Here is a 17998-nt window from a genome sequence, read left to right as displayed (position 1 = left end):
GCGGGGCGGGCGGGCGCCCCTGCCCCACGCAGTGAGTGCAGCGGCTCAGTGTCAGGTTTTCATCTTTAATTCACATCACAGCAGTCAGGGTGGGGGAGGAGGGTCCAGTGGCGGATATGTACATCTAAAATTGACAGTACTCGCGGGGTTTAGCGCATGCTACCACAGTATATACAGTAAAACACCTCTAGGGACACTGGTACAAATGTTTTAAACTTCGCTTTTCTGGTACAGGTAAGATCATTTTTAAATCACTTTTTCTTTAGATACGAATACACAAAAGAAATGGTTAGAAGTTTTCTCGTTTTTAAATAAGCACAGAATGCCAGAGGTTAAAAACACATTTATAGGGCTGAATACCAATTGGACATCACACTCTATACATTTTTTGCTCAAATTCCTGTACAAATACACAGCATTCAAATAGGTATTTACAAGTAAGCTTGAAAGAATGAAAATCAGTATTTCACAATCTTTTCAAAGGATTCTCATCATCTCTGGCCTCCCATTTCCCTTCTGACTGGCTGATTCTCCAACAAGAGATTCAGAATGTGTCCATGTCATACAGTGAGGGTAAATGGAAAGGGAAAACAAATTCGTTTCACCTTGCACAAAGCAAGGGCAACCAGCTTATACTCCCCCACCCGCTCGCTACCTGTACCACCAAGTGGAGAAGGTAGATGCTCTTACGTCATGACTGTCTTGTCCAGGGACCAAGGTTCAGGGAAGTGCCTGGAAATCTAAAGCTGCCGTCCTAAGAAATTACAAACCTAACCCCTGACTCGCTAACACCTGTGAACCCCCTATGATCCAAAGACTAAAGCCTGCAGGTGAGTCGAAGCTTAGCAGCAGGCCTACCCTTTGAGCTAGAGGCTGCTGACCCGTCCTCTCAGCAGCCTGACTGCTGGGACCGATGCTGATGGTTCGGAAAAAGCCTCACACTGATGATAAGACCCAAACAACCTAAAAGTAACGGCCTTTTCTCTTTCCCGGTAGGTTACTTGCTGGCATGTCTTAAATTGGCATTTGTTTATTCAAGAAAAACACCTTGACCATGGTCTTTTCTGTTTGGAAAGGGGCATGAAGAAGGAATGAAGGGCTAGGGGCCAGGGCAAGCAAAAGAGGGCTGGGTGGGGGGAGGAACATGCCTGCTGAACAGAGAAGGGAGAAGGGACTCGAACCATCAAAGTTGTGACCATCACTAATGTGAACTCAAGCAAATGAGATTTTGTCTCAAGACAGTTAAAGTAACTTAGAAGCACCCTGGTAAAATACTACTATACCCACCCCACCCTATTCCCCAAATAATACACCAAGAGGAAAATCAGTGCCCTGACCTGAAAGTTTCCTATAAAGACCCACTTCACCCTGCCCAACAGACTGGGGCGGCTGGAGAAACTGCCCTCCTGCCCACCCTGAACCCTGAGTGGTGGTCCCTCTGGGCCTGGAGCGGGGTGCTGTTCTTGGCCACTTAGGAGATGACAATTCTACCTACGTGGCTCTTGCTTCCAAAAGGAGACGTTCCCTCCCACCCTTTTTACCCAGGAGCTTGCTGAATCTGACCACATGTCCTCATGGCCTGGAAGCCTGGCTGGGCAGCCAACCCCATGGCTCAGAGGTAGTGCTGAAAATCCCTGATTCAGGAGCTGATGGCAGGCATTGTGGCCACTTCTGAAAGCTTAGAGGATTTCTGGCCCCTGCCACTGGCCTCTCTCTTACACTAGTTCTAACACATGGGAAGGGGCCTAACTCCGCCTCGGAGGAAGGTGGTTAGGGTGGTCCCTTTGACTGCTCCTCTCAACCCCGAGAGGGTGGGAGATGAACCCTGCAGATCCATTCACTACAGAGACTTCCACAGGTTAGGAGGTATCCAAGTGGAAGGGAGTGAATGGTGAGAAATAAAAGTGGCGGAGAGAAGTCCAAGGTGGAACAGGAGACAAGGCTGGCCCATGGAAACCTGGCAGTGTGCCCTGGGCATGCAGTTAGGCCAGTCGTGTGCCTGAGCTGGCAGGTTGGCCTGGCCAGCCCGTCAATTGCACACTCCAGGATGGAAGAGCTGGCAGGTGGGCAAGCGTTTGTGCAAAATGGCTTGTGGCCCCTTCAGCCACCTGTGACATGTAGTCCACGTGGTCCTTGCAATCCCTGAAGGCAACCATGAACTTTTCTGTCCATATAGCAAAGGAAGAGGTCCCTAGTGCAATTTCCGTTCTCTGCAGCTCTGCTGTGGATGGGGGGCCTGGGCTCCTGCTCCTGGCCCTGCAGTGTTGCAAAGCAATTCTGTCTAGTCTCTCCACATAGCGCCACGGGTCTGGAACTGCAGGAGGAGAGCATCTACTGCATAACGAAAGGAAAACCCAAAGAAATGGAAACGAAAAGTGAAAAAAGCCACAACCCTTCATGCTGCTGCAGCTTCTGAACATGGCAACACATGAGTTCACGGCAGTAGAACAGAGACTTGGGTGATTCTCTCCTGAGTGCCAAGCCTCTCCAGCTCCCTGGGGGGTGGGGAGGGGGACTTGCTTTTCACACCTGGAGCGGATTGGCGAGCTGCTCACTGAAGGTGGTGGTGAGCTTCCTCCCTGCCCCTCACTGTTCCCCTCGGCCATGCTCCCATGCCATGCGGGCCTGCTCCTCCTTGGTGCTCCCAGGAGGCAGTGAGGCCTTGCGATGCAGGCCTCTAGGCCTCTCAGCTTCTTCGCGCAGCAGCACGCCCTCGTCGTGCTCCAGGGCTGGCAGGCGGGGATGGTAGGGCTTGGGCGGCAGCGCAGGTGGGTCCATGGGGTCCTGAGGGATGACGCACCCTGGGGCTGAGTGGCTTCGACATGGCTGGGCCTTGATGGAGTCCAGGACAGCAGACTCGGAGAGACTGTAGTGGACAGGGAGGTAGGGTGGCTCAAGGTCTTCATCGCCATTCCAGGCCTGACTTGGCATGGAGTCTATGGTGTCGGTTCGAGGTGGGGCCTCTGAGGAGTGCCCAAAGTTACTCTCGCTCAAGGAGGACACACCGCTGCTGGCACTTCCAGACAGTGTAGAGTTGCTGCCGTCCAGGCCCGACTGGGGGCTGGTGGGGGAGGCTGGGATGGGGTGGAGAGGAGACTGTGCGAAGGAAGGGTGGGCACGTTAGAACCCTCTCTAGACAGACTGGCTGGCCACCACGTGGAGACCAGGAGTCTGCTGACCAGTGACTAACCCTCATCAGCTGCATGTTTCTTGTTTCTTCCCCAGAAACCCAAGGGGTACTCCTCGACCTCAAGCAAGCCAGTGGAGCTTCAAAATCATTTCTGTGGACCTAACGATGGCCCTGCCCTGACTACTTGGCACTGGTGCCCCCTGAGGCCGGGTCCCAGGCTGCTGTCTGTGGCTGTAGGTCACTAATGGAAGGGTTGGGTGATGAGGTCAGGTGTGGGGAGCAGAAAGGACACTGGTGGGCCATGGATCAGATGAATACGTTCTCCTCCTAAAATCTGTAACAGATCCAGTCTTTTCTGGACTTGCAAACAAACAGCAAGATTTAAATTTTACTTCTTGAGTGTTTTTATAAAGTTTTGGTGCATGGTGCTTCTTGCTGTCACTGGACTCTACTGTAAAAAGCTCTGTAATCCCCCTCAGGGGTGTTTACTTAGCCATTGGGCTACGGCACATTGATAACCCGTGGTGTTGGCAGAAAACCCCAAAGTTTCTCAGTGCCCCTCACCCACACGCCCCTGGTGCTACGCGTTGTCTTCAAGACCCTCTAATTTCCCTGTCCTCCCTGCATTTGCTGCAGGATGCACCGATCGACTGTAGCCATGTGTCTCGCACACCCGAGGAGAGAAGCAGGGAAGGGTTCAGTTTCCTTTTGAGAACCCCGGGGTGATTCTACAGCAGATGAGATGGTGGAGCTATGGCTTCAGTACATTACCTTGCGCAGGGTCCGGGCAGGGAGGGCCGGGGGGATGTCACCCAGAGGGTGGTGGAAGGCATCAAAGTGTAGGGAGTAATGACCTGCAAGGGAACAGAACCAGAGCATCAGGTGGGGCCCTTGCTCAGGCTGCACAGCAGCATCATCTCGCTGGGCCACCTGGGCAGCTGTGGAGGAGTCCCCAAGGGACTCTTGAGCATTGAAGGCCAGAGAAAAACTTTTCTTTACATTGATGATCTTCAGAACACAGGCTGCTGTGCTGGCCACACAGGTGACCAGGGAAGTTGAGTGCCCCAGAGCTTATGGAAGGATAGGCTGCAGGCAGCAGCAACTCTGTCCCACTGCTGGGTGATGACAGGCTGGTGAGTGGTGTGCCTGGCACGGCTGATTCCGTGGTCTTCAGCCTTCTTGGTTGGGGCGGCCTTACTGAGCTAATGTAGACTCGGAAACCTTATGGACCGCAAAGCTCAGCAGGAACTTGCCTGTGGTGTGCATGCTTTTTCTTTGGCTGAGTCTTCTCAGCCCGGATGGCTGTTGATCTGGTCCTTGAGCAGAGTCTGAGACCTAGGACTATGTGGGAGAACCCGCTGGAGGTCTTACCATGCAGCAGGCTTCGGGGAGGCACTGGGGGGGCCAGGATGCGCCCCATGTGGGCAGACAGGAAGGGCTGGGCCTCTTGGGCTCCGCTATCCAGACTCCAGCTGCTGAGGGCTGCTGGCACCACTGAAGGTTGGAAAGAGATGGGTGAATGGATTACTTGAGCCACTTTTTAAGCCTGTCCTATATAGCCTGCGGCTTCTCCAGGTGTGACCTGTATGACTAGCACACACAAAAATGGCCTGTCAGCCGGGAACTAAAAACACTGGCCAGCCCGGGCCCTGAGGCCCACAAAGGCAAAGGGCTAAGACTAAAGCTGCATAAAAGAACAGCAGCAGAGGGCACTGATGTTTGAAGAGCATTCGAGGTGACACAGCTGAGAGGACATACACTGGCCTGCATAGCTGCAGTTTCCGGGATCTGCCAGGAGAAGAGAGAACAGAAGCGGACAGGAGAGAGAAACAGGCTGAAGAGAATACAGAGTGCGGCTATGACTCCTTGCCGAAGTCAAGAGTCAGGGCTCTTCTACTGCCTGGGCCATGTGGAAAAAGCTGAGAGCAGGATGGAGGAAAAGCCTGCCTCCTTTCAGAGGCCCCAGAGCGTGGCCAAAGAGTGAGAAAGTGCTCTGTCCCTAAATGGTACCCAAAAGGGGCTATGGTGCCACTCAAACTTTGACCCGTCCCATGGCTGGGACTGGGATGCACAGGAAGTTTTTCGAGGCAAGGAGAGCTATTGAATCTGTCTGCTGGAGGACAGTGTAAGTGCAGGCATTTCAGCCCCTGCTTAGCTGACGGACTGCTTCCTGAGAGAAGGGAGGCCTATGAGCCTGTGAATGCTTTGGTTGTCTAGAGAACTGTCTGCACACCATGAATGGTGGTCGGCCCCAGACTTCAGAAGAAATCCAGTGCCGTAACACTGGGGCTTCAAAAATAGTCATGGTGAAAGACTACAGAAGGGAGAAGAGGAGTGACGACCGGACTTGGGGCCCAGCAGTCCGTTCTGGAGGTGCAGGAAAGAGCATGCGGAGCGTGTTGGTTGACCTCTCCTAGAGAACAAATACCATTTTTGGGTGGAGCCTGAGGCACCTAGAGTTTGAGCTCTTCCTGGTCCAGCCACTGAGTGGGGGATTTCAAGGCCTGACGGGAACTGTGGGCCCCCGGAAGGCAGGAAGCTAGAGCCTGGCCTTTGAGGGAGTGGCCAAGAGGGTTTGGGCCCATAGTGAACCAGAGATAGGAGAGCAATGTCCCTCTTCTTTCTCAGGGACTGCTGCAGGCTTGCAGCAGAACACAAGGTACAGTGCCACTGGCTAAACAGTCTCTGTTCTAAGGAGGGGTGCTTAGTTTCAGGCGCGGTAAATGACTGGCAGCAAGAAGGAAGGGCATGGCCGCCCTGGGCAGCAGCACACAGCTGTTGCCCGCAAGGAGGAAAGGATCCTGAATCTGAGAAGCATCAGGTGGACTCCATTACAAGATTTCTTTAGGGAGCCTGAGCCACCCCAAGAACAGGCCTCTCCTTGTCCAAGTTTTTCCCCAGCATGTAGCAGGGGCTTGTGATCCTCAGCGTGGAGGCTCTTCCTCACAAAAGCAAAGCATCATCACCATAAAAAGCCACAGAGCTCAGGGAAGAAGCTGGAGGTGGGTCTGAGCAGCTTTTCCAAAGGGATGCCGACAACCCAAGATCTCCGACGCTCACCTAGTCCCTGAAGAATTGTGGGGCTGCAAGAGTTTATTGCAAGGGCCAGGAAGGCTGTGGGAGGAGAACGCCGGCAGGGCTGTTCTGGTTGACAAAATGAGCCTGCATCGTGTGAGCTAGAAAGCACCAAGCTGGGCCTGTACCTGATAACTGCGAGCAGGGAGGCCGGCAACCTTCGCCGTGCAACACAGACACGCTGGGGCTAAGCAGAGGGCTAGGGAGAAAGGCGGGTCCCATTGCGTCCTTTTATCTTCTCAGTCTTAACAACTGTTTAGCACTGGCCTGAGGTTCCCGGTGCGCAGTCCCTGTCCCTGAGGGAAGGCTTGCCTGGCCTGGGAGTCACTGCCTGCCAGAGGCGGGTACCTGAAGGGAAGAGGTGCTGTCCTCAGGGTTAGGACTCTGACAAAAGAATGGTGACAGCTCTGGAGCCTTGGGAAGTCACCAGATGGCGTATATATTGCCACTGGGCAGATGTGTAATTTGCCATCCAGTAACGGCTGACCTTGTGGCGTGGACATGCTTGTTCTGGGCTCAGCCCGTTCTGAGACAACCCTCTCCCTCACGCGTAGGGTGGGCATGTCCAGCTTCTTACTGAGACCTGAAACTCTTCTGGGGTCCAGTTTGGGGAGCATCTCGGTCTGGCCCCCAACACTCATTTAAGCTTGAGCTTGTCTGTGCTCTTGGCCAGTTCTAAGACTGTTCTGCATCTTGTGTAAGGGAAAAGCCATTGTGGATTCTGGCCAAAAGGACACTTTGTTTAGGGTCACAGGTGCAGGAATCCAAGAAGCTGCATGCCTTCAGGATATGGAGGAAGGTGTCTTCAGAAGGCCTTTTGTTGCTGAGCATCTGGTACCAATGCTGAGCAGCGCTGAGGCTGTAGCCTGAGTACTCGGTCTCCGAAGAGGACGCAGAGGCCCCTGTCCTCCATGGCGAGCAAGGGAGGGACAGCGGCAGTGGGCACAGCAGACAGCACTGGTGAGCAGACGCAGTGACAACATGTTCTGGTGGGATGGGGTGACGGGTTGTACCGATGGGAACTGAGTATGCCCTACACCCAACAGGCGGAGGGAAGAGGAGAATCTGTCGGGACGGGACTGATCTGGGGCCAGGTTCTTGGGCCCGGATGATCCACACTATCCCAGGGGACAGGAAAGCACAGCACTGCCCCCAGTTAGGTAATGTTCTGTGTTAAAATTAACTCCGGTGTCTGGGGTTTCAGGCCAACACCACTGAGGCTGAAGGCCGGTTCTTTCATCAGCTTGCAGGAGGACAGCACAGGGTAAAATGCCAGTATCTAAATAGCCTCGTTCTAAGGAGGACTGCTCAGTCCATGGTATGGCTGATGGTCTTGCTGGCCAGAGTGGCTACAGGACGAAGGCACCCCTTTAGAGCATGCAGGGGTTCTCTAGGAGAAGCTTATCTTTAGGAAATTCTCTTTGTCATGGTGTGCATTTTGTATTCTTCTTGTGGCTTCTTTGGCCACAGGCATGTTCTGTGCTCCAAGAGAGGCCCAAGCTGAGAAGGAAAGGGACGACAGGGCTTGAATTCTGGACCTGCTAAGGCAAGCCTACAGGAGTGACTGCAGCTCAAGTTTCCATAAAGTTGGATTTGTGGCAGCTGGAAACAGGGGCTTCCTTGAAGGCAGACTATGGAAGGAGGGAGGGACACAGACAAACAGGATCCAAAGGTGATGTGGCTTAAACAGTGAGCAGAACCGGTCAGCACCCTGGACAGATCCAGAGACCAGCGCCTTAGGGTGCAGCCCCGGGCAGCTCAAGGATGAGTCAGACGCTCACGGTGTACACAAACATGGAGGGACTCCTAGAAAAAGAATACAATACCTTTTTCAGCCACAGACAGATTGGGATCACTGCAGGGTTTGCAGGGTCCAACCACTTGCTGGAACAAGGCCCGCTGGAAGTTTGGTGACTGAAGGCAGGAGAAAAATATCAAGAATGTGAAAGTAGCGTTCTGTCTTGGGGGGGCAGTGATATGGACCACAGTGCCAGTATGTTCTGAGAACAGGTAGGGAATCAAAGCAGTGGGATGGCTTGTGCTGGAGGTGTGCTGAGAAGGCCAGCCCAGCCTTGGAGAAGACTGTCCAGGAGCACCTGGTTCTGAGCACTTCTGTGGTCAAAGCACTACCCATGTTGTCTTATGCAGGGCCCAAGAGAAAGGACGTAAGTGTCTCTAGAATATTTACAGTTTGCATCATTCTGTTGGGCCAGGGAGTCCCACTGGCAAAAAAGATTTAAGGGCCTCCACTTTATCTGTGAACTTGGACAGATTTTGCTTCCTGGAGAGGCCCCACACAGTTTCACATTAGCACTGAGGGTAAAGAAAGGGCGGCACCCAAGTGTGGACTCACACGGCCCTGCTGTTCTGCTGGGGCCTTCCAAGCAGATCCATTCTTTCTGCTTGGTGCAGCTGATCGGGCTCAGGGTGTACCGGGAAGAAACTCCTGGCACTGTGGGGCTAAGTGCCAGTCACCCAGAGGTGACTTAGAGGTAGCCTGCCGCTGCATTCTGAGGGGAATGGCAGGAGCAGGCTACCGGGGCAGAGAGTTCATCACTACAGCTTCCTGGTCCAGACCTCCGGGCAGGCAGGGTGTTTAGAGAGCTGTGCAAGTGCCGTGGACAGCAACCCCAGAAGGCAGCGAGGCCAGACAGATAAAAGCGGCAGAGCCTACGTGGGTGTCCTGTGCACAGAAGGAGGAAGGACATGCTCCAGGCCTGTGTTTACCATAGCCTTCTTGGGATGAGTTGCAAAGAACTGTATTCCTCTGCCAGAGGAAGGTGGGCCGAGGGATCCAGAAAGCTGGCTAGAAGGACAGATAGCCACACAACCAATTTCCTCCAACCCTGGTGCCATTCTACCCACACCTGCAGTGCCTGGATCACCGGTCCTCAGGTATACTGTACTTCCATGCAGGAGCCCCACAGCCTTTTTATAGCAGAATGAGGGAGGCATGCAGGACAATGCTGAAGGCCCAGCAAATGCAATGAAGGAAGCCCAGCTCAACACACGTGTAGCCGACGGCATCTGTAGGCTGGGTTTGCTACCTGTCCGTTCTCCAGGATGGCTGCTGGGTACATGGCACTGCTCGGGCGGTCGCGGTGTGTGGGCAGCAGCAGCATCATTTCCCGGGTGTGGCGGTACTTATCTGGCAGAGAGGGAGAGCCTGTAACCAAGTGAGAACAATCACGCACAGATGACAAACCACAAATGGAGGGCCCAGTTGTCAAGTGTCCTCAGGACTGGGGAACCGAGGTAGGTATCCCCTGCAGGTGGGGAGAAATGAATTCGGCAAGCATAAGAGGAAGGAAGTAGAACCTAGTGGCTAGGTGGTGGTAGGGGCTGCACCTGGTATCCCAGCTGAGGCAGCCCCACTGATAGAGCGCCCCACCTTACGTTAAGAGGCTCAGGGTTATGAGAGCTGAGGGCTGGAATAGGGTGTGTAGGGGCCCCTGCACCAATGATTTCAAGGCCTGGGTGTGGCCTGGATGCTGGGCTTTCTCAGGGGGCCCAGGCATGGGCACGGGTCAGCTTTCAATGGAGCCATGAAAAGATAGAGTCCCTCAGAGCCACACATATTGGGATTCCATACACTTATCTTTTCCCACCGCCAATGGCTCTGTTCTCACCTGATTCCCTGCTACCTTTTCCCACAAGATGTCCCTTTCAGGTTTTAGACCCCCAGGTTCGATCTCCGCCTTCCTGCCAGTTCTATGGCAGCTTTACAGCCCGGGAGGCTGGGGACCCAGGTAGCTTTGAGACTTGACCTTCAGTGGCTCAGGGGTATAGAACTAATTTAGAAGTCACAGGGTTTTAACTTGGGCTCCTGAGCTGACTTGGTTCAAAGTCTCCTGTGAGGCCTCTGGAGTGACTTCCCCGGGTGAGATGGGATACAAAGGAGACTGGTCCACGCTGGTGTGGTGTGACCCAGTTCCCATGGATTCAGACCACAGCTATAGGGTGAAGAACTTGCCCATCTTTTGCAGAAGCAGTAAGAATAACTTGCTGGCCTTTCTGGGGTGTAGTGTGAATAGCCCTTGAGAAGTACACTGCTCACAGCCAGATACCAGGCATACTCAGGGAGAAGCCAAGGGGGCACTGGCCCTCTCGCAGGGAAGTCAGCTGGACCCAGGGCATCTGGTTGGCTCAGGTGGTTGAAGCCCCTTTGGTGTGTGCCCTGCGAAGCTGCAAGGCTGAGATCAGCCGCGGCTCTAGCTGAGGTGAGTCCTGTGCTCCCAGAGGCTCCGTGTGTCTGGAACCCACGCTCTCCAGGGCTTTCCCTCGAGGGCACAGGGCCAGCACCGCCTCGACGTGGCTAAAGGGAGACAGCGGGGGGCTCCTGCACCCAGTGCTTAGCTAGCTTTCCCCAGGGGCATTTGAGAAATTCCTTCTGTATTCCTTTTTGTTCAAGAAGAGGTTTAAATACTTTCAAGAAATCAGAGGATATAGGTCAGAGGCACAAGTGCCTGCCTGGCAAGCACAAGGCCCTAAGTTTGATTCCTGGTACAAAAAAAAGTCAGCCTAACAAATACTAGTAATGTAACTTCTCCCAGCTACTAGTTGTACAACTTCTTCCCAGTTGGTCTGAGTGAGCCTACTTGTAGACCTTCAGGCCTGGCCTTAAGACCTGGTTTTAAGAGAATGCGTAAAGTATTACAGTATTCCCTGAAAAACTGTGCCTGAATTTGCTCTAACTTTGTGGTTTTTCTGATTTCTATGTTTTCTTTTCGAACTTGTGCTCTGAGGCAACCTCAAGAAGATAGCGATGTAAAGAAAAAAGTAGAGGGGGCCAAATCCCACTGACCTGTGGTGTCCTCTCACCACGGGACGCTTGGGTCAGGGCTTGGGACAGGCCAGTCTCCACTGAGCATGCTCAATAAACAAAGAACAAACCCACGGTACCTTTACACCAAATGCCACATCAGACACCCATCTACTGCCCGTTCCGCACCAGATGGGCTGCGGGGACTTTCTCCAGGCTGTTCACCTCAACGCTCATAGGCTGCCGCAAAGGCCAATGCCACATTTGTGTACTCCGTACCCTCATCTATTGGAAGGCTGTGATAGAAGGACGTCACCCTCAGGCCCAGGGAGGAACTGAGACTCTGTGGAGGATTTGGATTCATTTTATGGTCGCCTCTCTGGTGCTATAACAAAGGAGGGCCACGGTAGCGTTTTATTTTCCAACTCTGTCCCCTCACTTCCCTCCCACTGCCCTCTGCCCTGGGCAGCCGATTCAGTGGTAGAAAAGAGACAGTTACTGTCCATGAAGACATTTAAATAGGGCTTTTGAACCCCTTCAGTTGTACTCTGATAGTCTCCAAGGAGGCTAAATCCCAGGGCGACTGGATGACGCAAAATCATGCAAAATCCATTTTCTACCTCGGTAACCTTTGACCATGAGGGGGCGCTGCTGACTCACGGAGTTTAGACTGCCCGCATGTCTCATCTCAGAGGTTTCCAAGGCAACCGCAACCACGGCAGTGTTAGTGCACACGGCAAGGAAGGCCACTAATCGCATGCTCACTCCTAGGAGTACGGAAGTAACTCCAGTGTAAAGGAATCTGCTTCAGGCCACCTCCACGAGGGCTCTCCCCTCACTGGTAACAAGAGCAGAGACTCCAAATGCAGGAGGCCGTCCCCTCCCTTCTCTGCCTACAGTGCATTTTCTACCGTGTGTGCCACATGTTTTTGGAAACATCAGTTTTCCCTTACGTCACACACATTCTTCTGTCTTCTCTCACAGGGCCCGACACTGCCCGACTGCCAGTGGGCCTCACACAGACCGAATGTTATGGTCTCCAAGTGACTTCCCCGCTTTCTTACTGCCTCTGCCCTGTCGTCATTCCCAGCTCTGGGCTCAGTTCTACTGAGCCATTTTATTTACTTCTGTACTCACTGTCTATCCCAGAAAGGGAAGGAGCTTTTTCTCGACGTTCCTCTGTGTGATACTCTAGAGTCTAGCCACTGTGATAGTTTGTCTTCAAAAATGGTGACCACTAAGTGCCTCACTTCCCTCCCAAAACATACAAGCCAGTCCTTACAATGCGAGGTGGAATCTCATTTCCTTTCCTGGCACTTGAGCTGGCTGCGAGTGACTTGGCTGGCCAACAGAAATGCGGCACAGGGACTTTCCAGGACATCCACTGCTGGATAATAAAGAGCCTTGAGATCCTGCGAGGTCTCTTGGAAGGCGTGCTCTGGGGAGAATCAGCAGCCATGCTGAGAGAAGCCTAATCCTCTTGGAAAAGTCAAATGCAGCAACACAAACTGACAGCCCCAGCTATAGCCATCCCCAACTGGATGTTAGTGAGCCATCCTGAACAACAAGCCCAGTTGGACCTTTAAGTGATTGTAGCCTACTTCTGACATAGTGAGCAGGGTTAGTTCTAAACAAGGAAGAGTTACTTTCTCGGTAATTCTCTTCCAAAGTCGCATTCCCTGAGGCAAGAGCCAGGCAGCTTCCTCACTGAGCACTCCGTGAGAGCTCTAGGCCTGGGCAACGGGGTAACCACCTCTCTGGAAGGGTAAAGGTGGTAACATCTGTCAAGTTTATAACATCCCTGACGTAGGATAGGGTCCCTGACAACAGCCATAGGACACAGGCATATCTGAGCAATACCAGAGTGGTACTAGATTAAAATGTCTTCCTTTTGTCCTTATCAGCAATCATGACTCTGATATTTGTCTTCATCAGGAATAAGCAGATTCAGACAAGATATAGATAAGCATATGTTAGAAGAGATTTTATGTTAGAGCAAACAACAAAACCAAGACAGAATTCTAAAATCTGTTTCTGCAGCTCTAATGAGAGTATTTTCCTTAAGACACTAAATATCAACCTCTGCTATAGCATTTATGGCTCCTTCTCCCAGTTTCCTTTTTATTTTCAGAGCGTTATGGTTTGTGTTTGGATGTCCGCCCCAAAGCCTCGTGCAGTCATGGGGAGGGGGCTTTTCAGAGGTGGCTGAATCTGGAGTTTGAATTTGACCAATGGTCCAATGCTGGGATTAAGGGTATGAGTGCTACACCCACCCTAGGGCGAGTAGCCTGCATACAGTCTAAGGGACAGAAGAGGCTTGTTCTCTCTCTCTCTCTCTCTCGCTTCTTTTGGAGTCTTCTGCCCCCACGAATGGTTGTCCCTCTGCATGAGCCACCTTGCCTTGGAGCCAGCAGATAACGGACTGAAAACCTCTGCACACGGTGAGCTAAATGAACCTTTCCTCCTGTAACTTTGGGTGTTGGATTATTTTGTCTCAGCAATGAGGAAAGTAACTGAGACACAAAGCCACCGTTCAGGGTGCTTATTTTACAACAGAAATCACCGTTGCTTCTCTGTTTGCAGCCTGTGCATACTGACCAGTCTTTAGCATGTACCATTCTGTTGGTTCCTTGTTTTATTTAACATTATGGGGTCTGTTTCCAAATCCTGAATCCTCTCGCCTGGCTCTCATAGCCCACGTTAGGAAGGCAACATGAGCAGTAGGTGGGTACGAGACGGTGGGCTGGTGAGTATAAATCCTGTGCTCCAGATTCAGCTTCCTGCCCTCTCACTGGACCTACCTCCCCCCAGGAATGCGGGGTTGGACTGGACACTTCAGGCAGAAGTCTGTGACTGCCCTTTCGGAACATTACACCCCTCCCCTCCCCTCTGCTAAGGCCTTTCTCACTTGGCCATTATATCTTTCCACTATGCCACACTGCTTTGTTCTCTCCATCACTTCTACAGAGGTTTGTGTGCTTCTGAGAACTTTATTTCTTACTGATTCCCCAAGTGATGAGTTTGTGGTTTTTTTTTGTATTCAAAGTAATGAGAAGAAGAAAAAAAGATGCCCTCCCTCTGAGCCCTGGAAGCAATAGCCAGTGACTGGCTGATGGGCTCGGACTGCTGCTACTGTCCTGCACAACCAGCTCTGGGCAGCACTGGACCAGTGAGCCTATGGCACACAGGCTATAGCAGGCTGTTTGTGTCACTGAAAGCTCTAGAGCTTTGCCATCCCCGCATAGACCCTACGTACCACAGCTGATTTACATACTATCACAAATGCTTTTTATCTAGAGGGTAGAGATGATGTTCATTGCAGGCACTGGGTCAGAATGGAAAACACAGTAGTTCTTTCTCAACTGACTGAGATATCAAGCAATAATTGACGAAGGAAATAAGCTTTTACAGGGCTCTCTCCTCTGATTAAGCCTTTCCCAGCTGAGGTCTTTTTAGTTGTTACTGTTTTAGAATAACACTTTCCAGGGTCAATTTTAGCCTTCAAATTTACTTTTTATATTTTGCCATCATGGTTAATTCCTCAAGACAAAAAAAAAAAAATCTCATTTTTGCTTGACTTTGCTCCTTATTATTGCAACCATTTCAGTGGGTCTACACGAAGGTAGAGACGCAGCGCTGGCTACCCAGTAGCAGCACAGCAGTGACCACTGCCAGGACAGGGTCTACGTCAGCCAGGGAGAGGGGTGTGGACGCAGAAACCCTCGAGCCCTCGGTGCTGAAATCCAAATGAGCGTTCTGTGAGGCGCAAACCATTGTCAAAGACAGCCACGGACACAGCGGAACAAGTGGGGCTCACGAAGCCCTCTCGTCCCGTCTGCAGGCAACACCCTCCGTCTTACCTCGGGCGCTGGAGGGGGCAGAGGTAACCATCTGGGATGGCGCTGAGTGAGTAGAACTCAGGCTGGAGGAAGAAGGGCTTGCCTGGGACGAGGACAGAACAGAGACGTTGGTGACGGAGCCCTGGTACCTGGGGTTGGGATACGCCAGCTGGAAAGGAAGAAAAGTCAGCAGGGTAGATTCCGAGTGACCAGGACTATAGGGCTGACCTGGAGTTGGCTTCTTCACACCCTGAGGTGACCAGGACCAGTACCTGATGCGGCTACCCTGGACCCGACAGAGCCAGGCTCGTAGCCTGCACTAGGGACTACCCCCACCACCCACCCAAGGCAGGGCTGTGCAGGTCGTCCTTCTATGGCGCCCACAGAGGAAGCAGGACGAGGCTGTTACACAGAAATGCTGAGCAGGAGAGTAACTGGCAGAGGATCTTTCCCATGGGACCTGCGGGAGTAGCTGGGGCTGAGGCTAGGTTTCCTTCTTGGGAAGTAAGGACTAGGAACTGACACTTGGGACGGTACGCGGAAAGAAGGCAGCTTTGTTAGCTCTGCAGAGGGGAATTCAGGAACCTCGGCCGCCGTCTTGCCAGCCCTCACACCAGATCCTCCACCAGAAAGGGGACTCCTCTAGGCGTGGAGCTCCGACATTTTCCTCGAACAGCCCTGGTACCTGCATGTGATGGTACAGGTCCTCAGGAGCCTCGCCCAGGGCGCTGTCTCCCATCATCACCATGTTTCCTGCTTCACTAGACGCATGTGAAGACAGAGAGGAGGATGAATGGCGGCCCGTGCCCATCAAGTTCATGGGGCTGTGAGCGAGAGCGGGAGACAGGGAGGAGTCAGGCCGCGGCTGAGGAAGCATGCCGAGTGGCAGAGGCAGTACCGGGATGTGTGAATGGTCATCCCAAGCTGTGGCCACCGCTGGTGCGGAGGCTCCATAGCCGAGGTTTGTATCTACTGGAGACGGAGCAGTCCTGAGTCCTGCTCTGCCGCTCAGGAGCCCCTGGTTGGGGAAGGCCCATGGTGTGCTGGCACAGCCTCTACCTAGAGTTAAATTACTTACGATCGCTCAGTCTGAGGATATTCAAAGTTTCTCAGAAGGAACGAAAGAAAAATATGTTGAGCGAGCCAAGGATCCTATGTGCTCCTTGCTGTGGGGTATTAGTCTGAGCCAGGGCCTACTGTTACCTACACCACGACGGGATCTGCTCCCAGGCCAGAGAGATCTTCCTGCTGTGGGGAAGCTACCACAACAGCTGGCGTGAACTCTCTGTGGGCTTTCTTCTACACCTGTGGCCACAGGCTTGCCATCAGCTTTCCTCAGTCAATACCAGGAAGCGCTTCATACATTTGCTCCTTCTTAGGCACTGGGTCCTCACCGTGCTGGGTTGTTGCTCACACTAGAAACAAATCTGGCCTCCCCGTCCTAGACTCTGAGTATCCTCTAGTTTAGCTCAGCAAGGCCAGGAATCCTGAGTTTCTAGTAGTGACACTTTGCCATATTGTACCAGTATTTTTTTTCCAAAACCAATTGGTATCCAGGTGTAGTGGCACACACCTGCAATCCCACCACTCAGGAGGCTGAGGCAGGAGGATCACCAGGAGTTCAAGATCAGCCTGGGCCACAGAGTGAGCTCAAGGCCAGCCTGAACTACATAATGAGACACTATCTCAAAAACAAAAAGCAAAACAAAACAAAAAAACAATCAGTGGTCTTCATTCCCCTAGGGGTCAAGCCCAAAAGTCCACGTGAATAAGGCCCATTCAGAGCTGGTCCTGGCTCTCTTTTGCGCCCGGGAATCCTGCACCACAGCCACTCGGCTTTCTCCTCTTAGTGCTGACCAGGGTGGCTGGTTCGTATCTTGAAGCTTTTGTACATGTCAGTCAGTTGCCTAGATCAGTCTCATTGCACTACTCTCCTAATCTCAACTTTTTTCCGCATAGTAAACTTTGAATTATCTTTTAAGACTTACACAGATGTCCCCTCATACTTATTCCTACAAAGCCATGTATATTCCTCTGTCACACTGGATAGTGACTGACTGGATACTGATTGGGGTCCTGTGGCAGGAACTGTGGTAGGGCTGTGTGCATGCTGAGAGGGGATACGAACACACAAAATCACTCTCTGGAACTCCTTTCCTCTGATGCCTGTCTTTCAGACTTACCTCCCAGTGGGAAACCCTTGCTAGCTCTAAGGCAGTACCTGTGCCGGTGGGACATCTTGATGTTCTCAGGGCTCATGGGGCTGTGAGACGCCAGAACATTTCCCCGTGGGGTGCTGGTGCCCGAACAAGCAGGACTTAGCTTATCCAAACCTGGAAATTCCTGTTGAGAAAGGAATGCTCACGTATAGAGAGCGAAGAATAAATAATTAAGGGGTAAGGGGAAAAGCAGGCTGCTAGTCAGAATACAAAAGCAACAAAAAAGTATCATGCATTGTACCGCTGACTTCTTTTGGGCAATGACCTCTCAATGACTAACCACCCTTCTAGCCTTCTGGAGCCTAGACCACAGGGCACGAAGTCTTAGCCTGGCTCTGTGAAGAGAAGTGCGTCAGGGATAGGCTGGTTGGTCTGACCTCGAAGGGCTATGTTAACAGTTTTGTTTGTTTTTTTACTACAGAACAGTATGGCAAAGTCTGAGAAAGAGGACAGGAAGAGTTTGTTACCAGCTGTCAGTGAGAACGTCTTACATAAAGACTGGGGCTGGGATTGGTAGGCCTGTTAAATGACCTAGCTCGTAGTGACCTGAGTTAGGTTGCCTGTAACAGTCTATGCGGGAAACAGGAAAGAAGTCCTGATGAAAAACGGGACAGTTCTAATTTAGTCTAATTAAATTCATACTAAGTATGGAGACTTCTTGGCAGAAACTTCCAATCTTAATGCTTCTTTTTTTTTTTTTTGGTTTTTCTCTGGTACCAGGAACCGAACTCACGACCTTGCACTTGCCAGGCAGGCGCTTTGCCGCTGAGCTAAATCCCCAGCCCCAATCTTAATGCTTCTGAGTAGCAGAATATTGGTCTGTGTTCTTGTTTGTAACTCTGAGAAAACAAAGGACCATTTTCCAGGTTTCAAGTCCTCCATAATCTATGGTGAACGCGGGCCCTACGTCTATTAGAGATGTTTTGCAGCTCTGCCTCCTCTTCTTCCAAAGCACGCACAGGGCTGAAACGTG

At 52.1% G+C, this 17998-nt stretch overlaps 1 protein-coding gene across 6 annotated transcripts in view; it reads right to left on the bottom strand.

Annotated features, from left to right (window-relative positions):
* Window positions 1–45: 45 nt before the first annotated feature.
* Dock3 (dedicator of cytokinesis 3) overlaps window positions 46–17998 on the bottom strand; it is a gene marked incomplete at its 5' end in the record, with an annotated part of 457227 nt that continues 439274 nt past the window's right edge. For 3 of the 6 annotated variants that reach the window (XM_005410370.2, XM_013507621.1, XM_013507622.1), the window contains 8 exon segments: window positions 46–3096; window positions 3902–3984; window positions 4502–4624; window positions 8032–8119; window positions 9253–9371; window positions 14828–14975; window positions 15492–15630; window positions 17028–17149. In XM_005410370.2, coding sequence (XP_005410427.2) covers window positions 2587–3096; window positions 3902–3984; window positions 4502–4624; window positions 8032–8119; window positions 9253–9371; window positions 14828–14975; window positions 15492–15630; window positions 17028–17149 — 1332 coding nt within the window. 6 annotated transcript variants of the gene reach the window in all.

Source organism: Chinchilla lanigera, unplaced genomic scaffold (genome assembly GCF_000276665.1).
Source record: "Chinchilla lanigera isolate Chin_1 unplaced genomic scaffold, ChiLan1.0 scaffold00131, whole genome shotgun sequence".
Taxonomy (NCBI): domain Eukaryota; kingdom Metazoa; phylum Chordata; class Mammalia; order Rodentia; family Chinchillidae; genus Chinchilla; species Chinchilla lanigera.
This window is presented reverse-complemented; position numbering and strand designations above follow the sequence as displayed.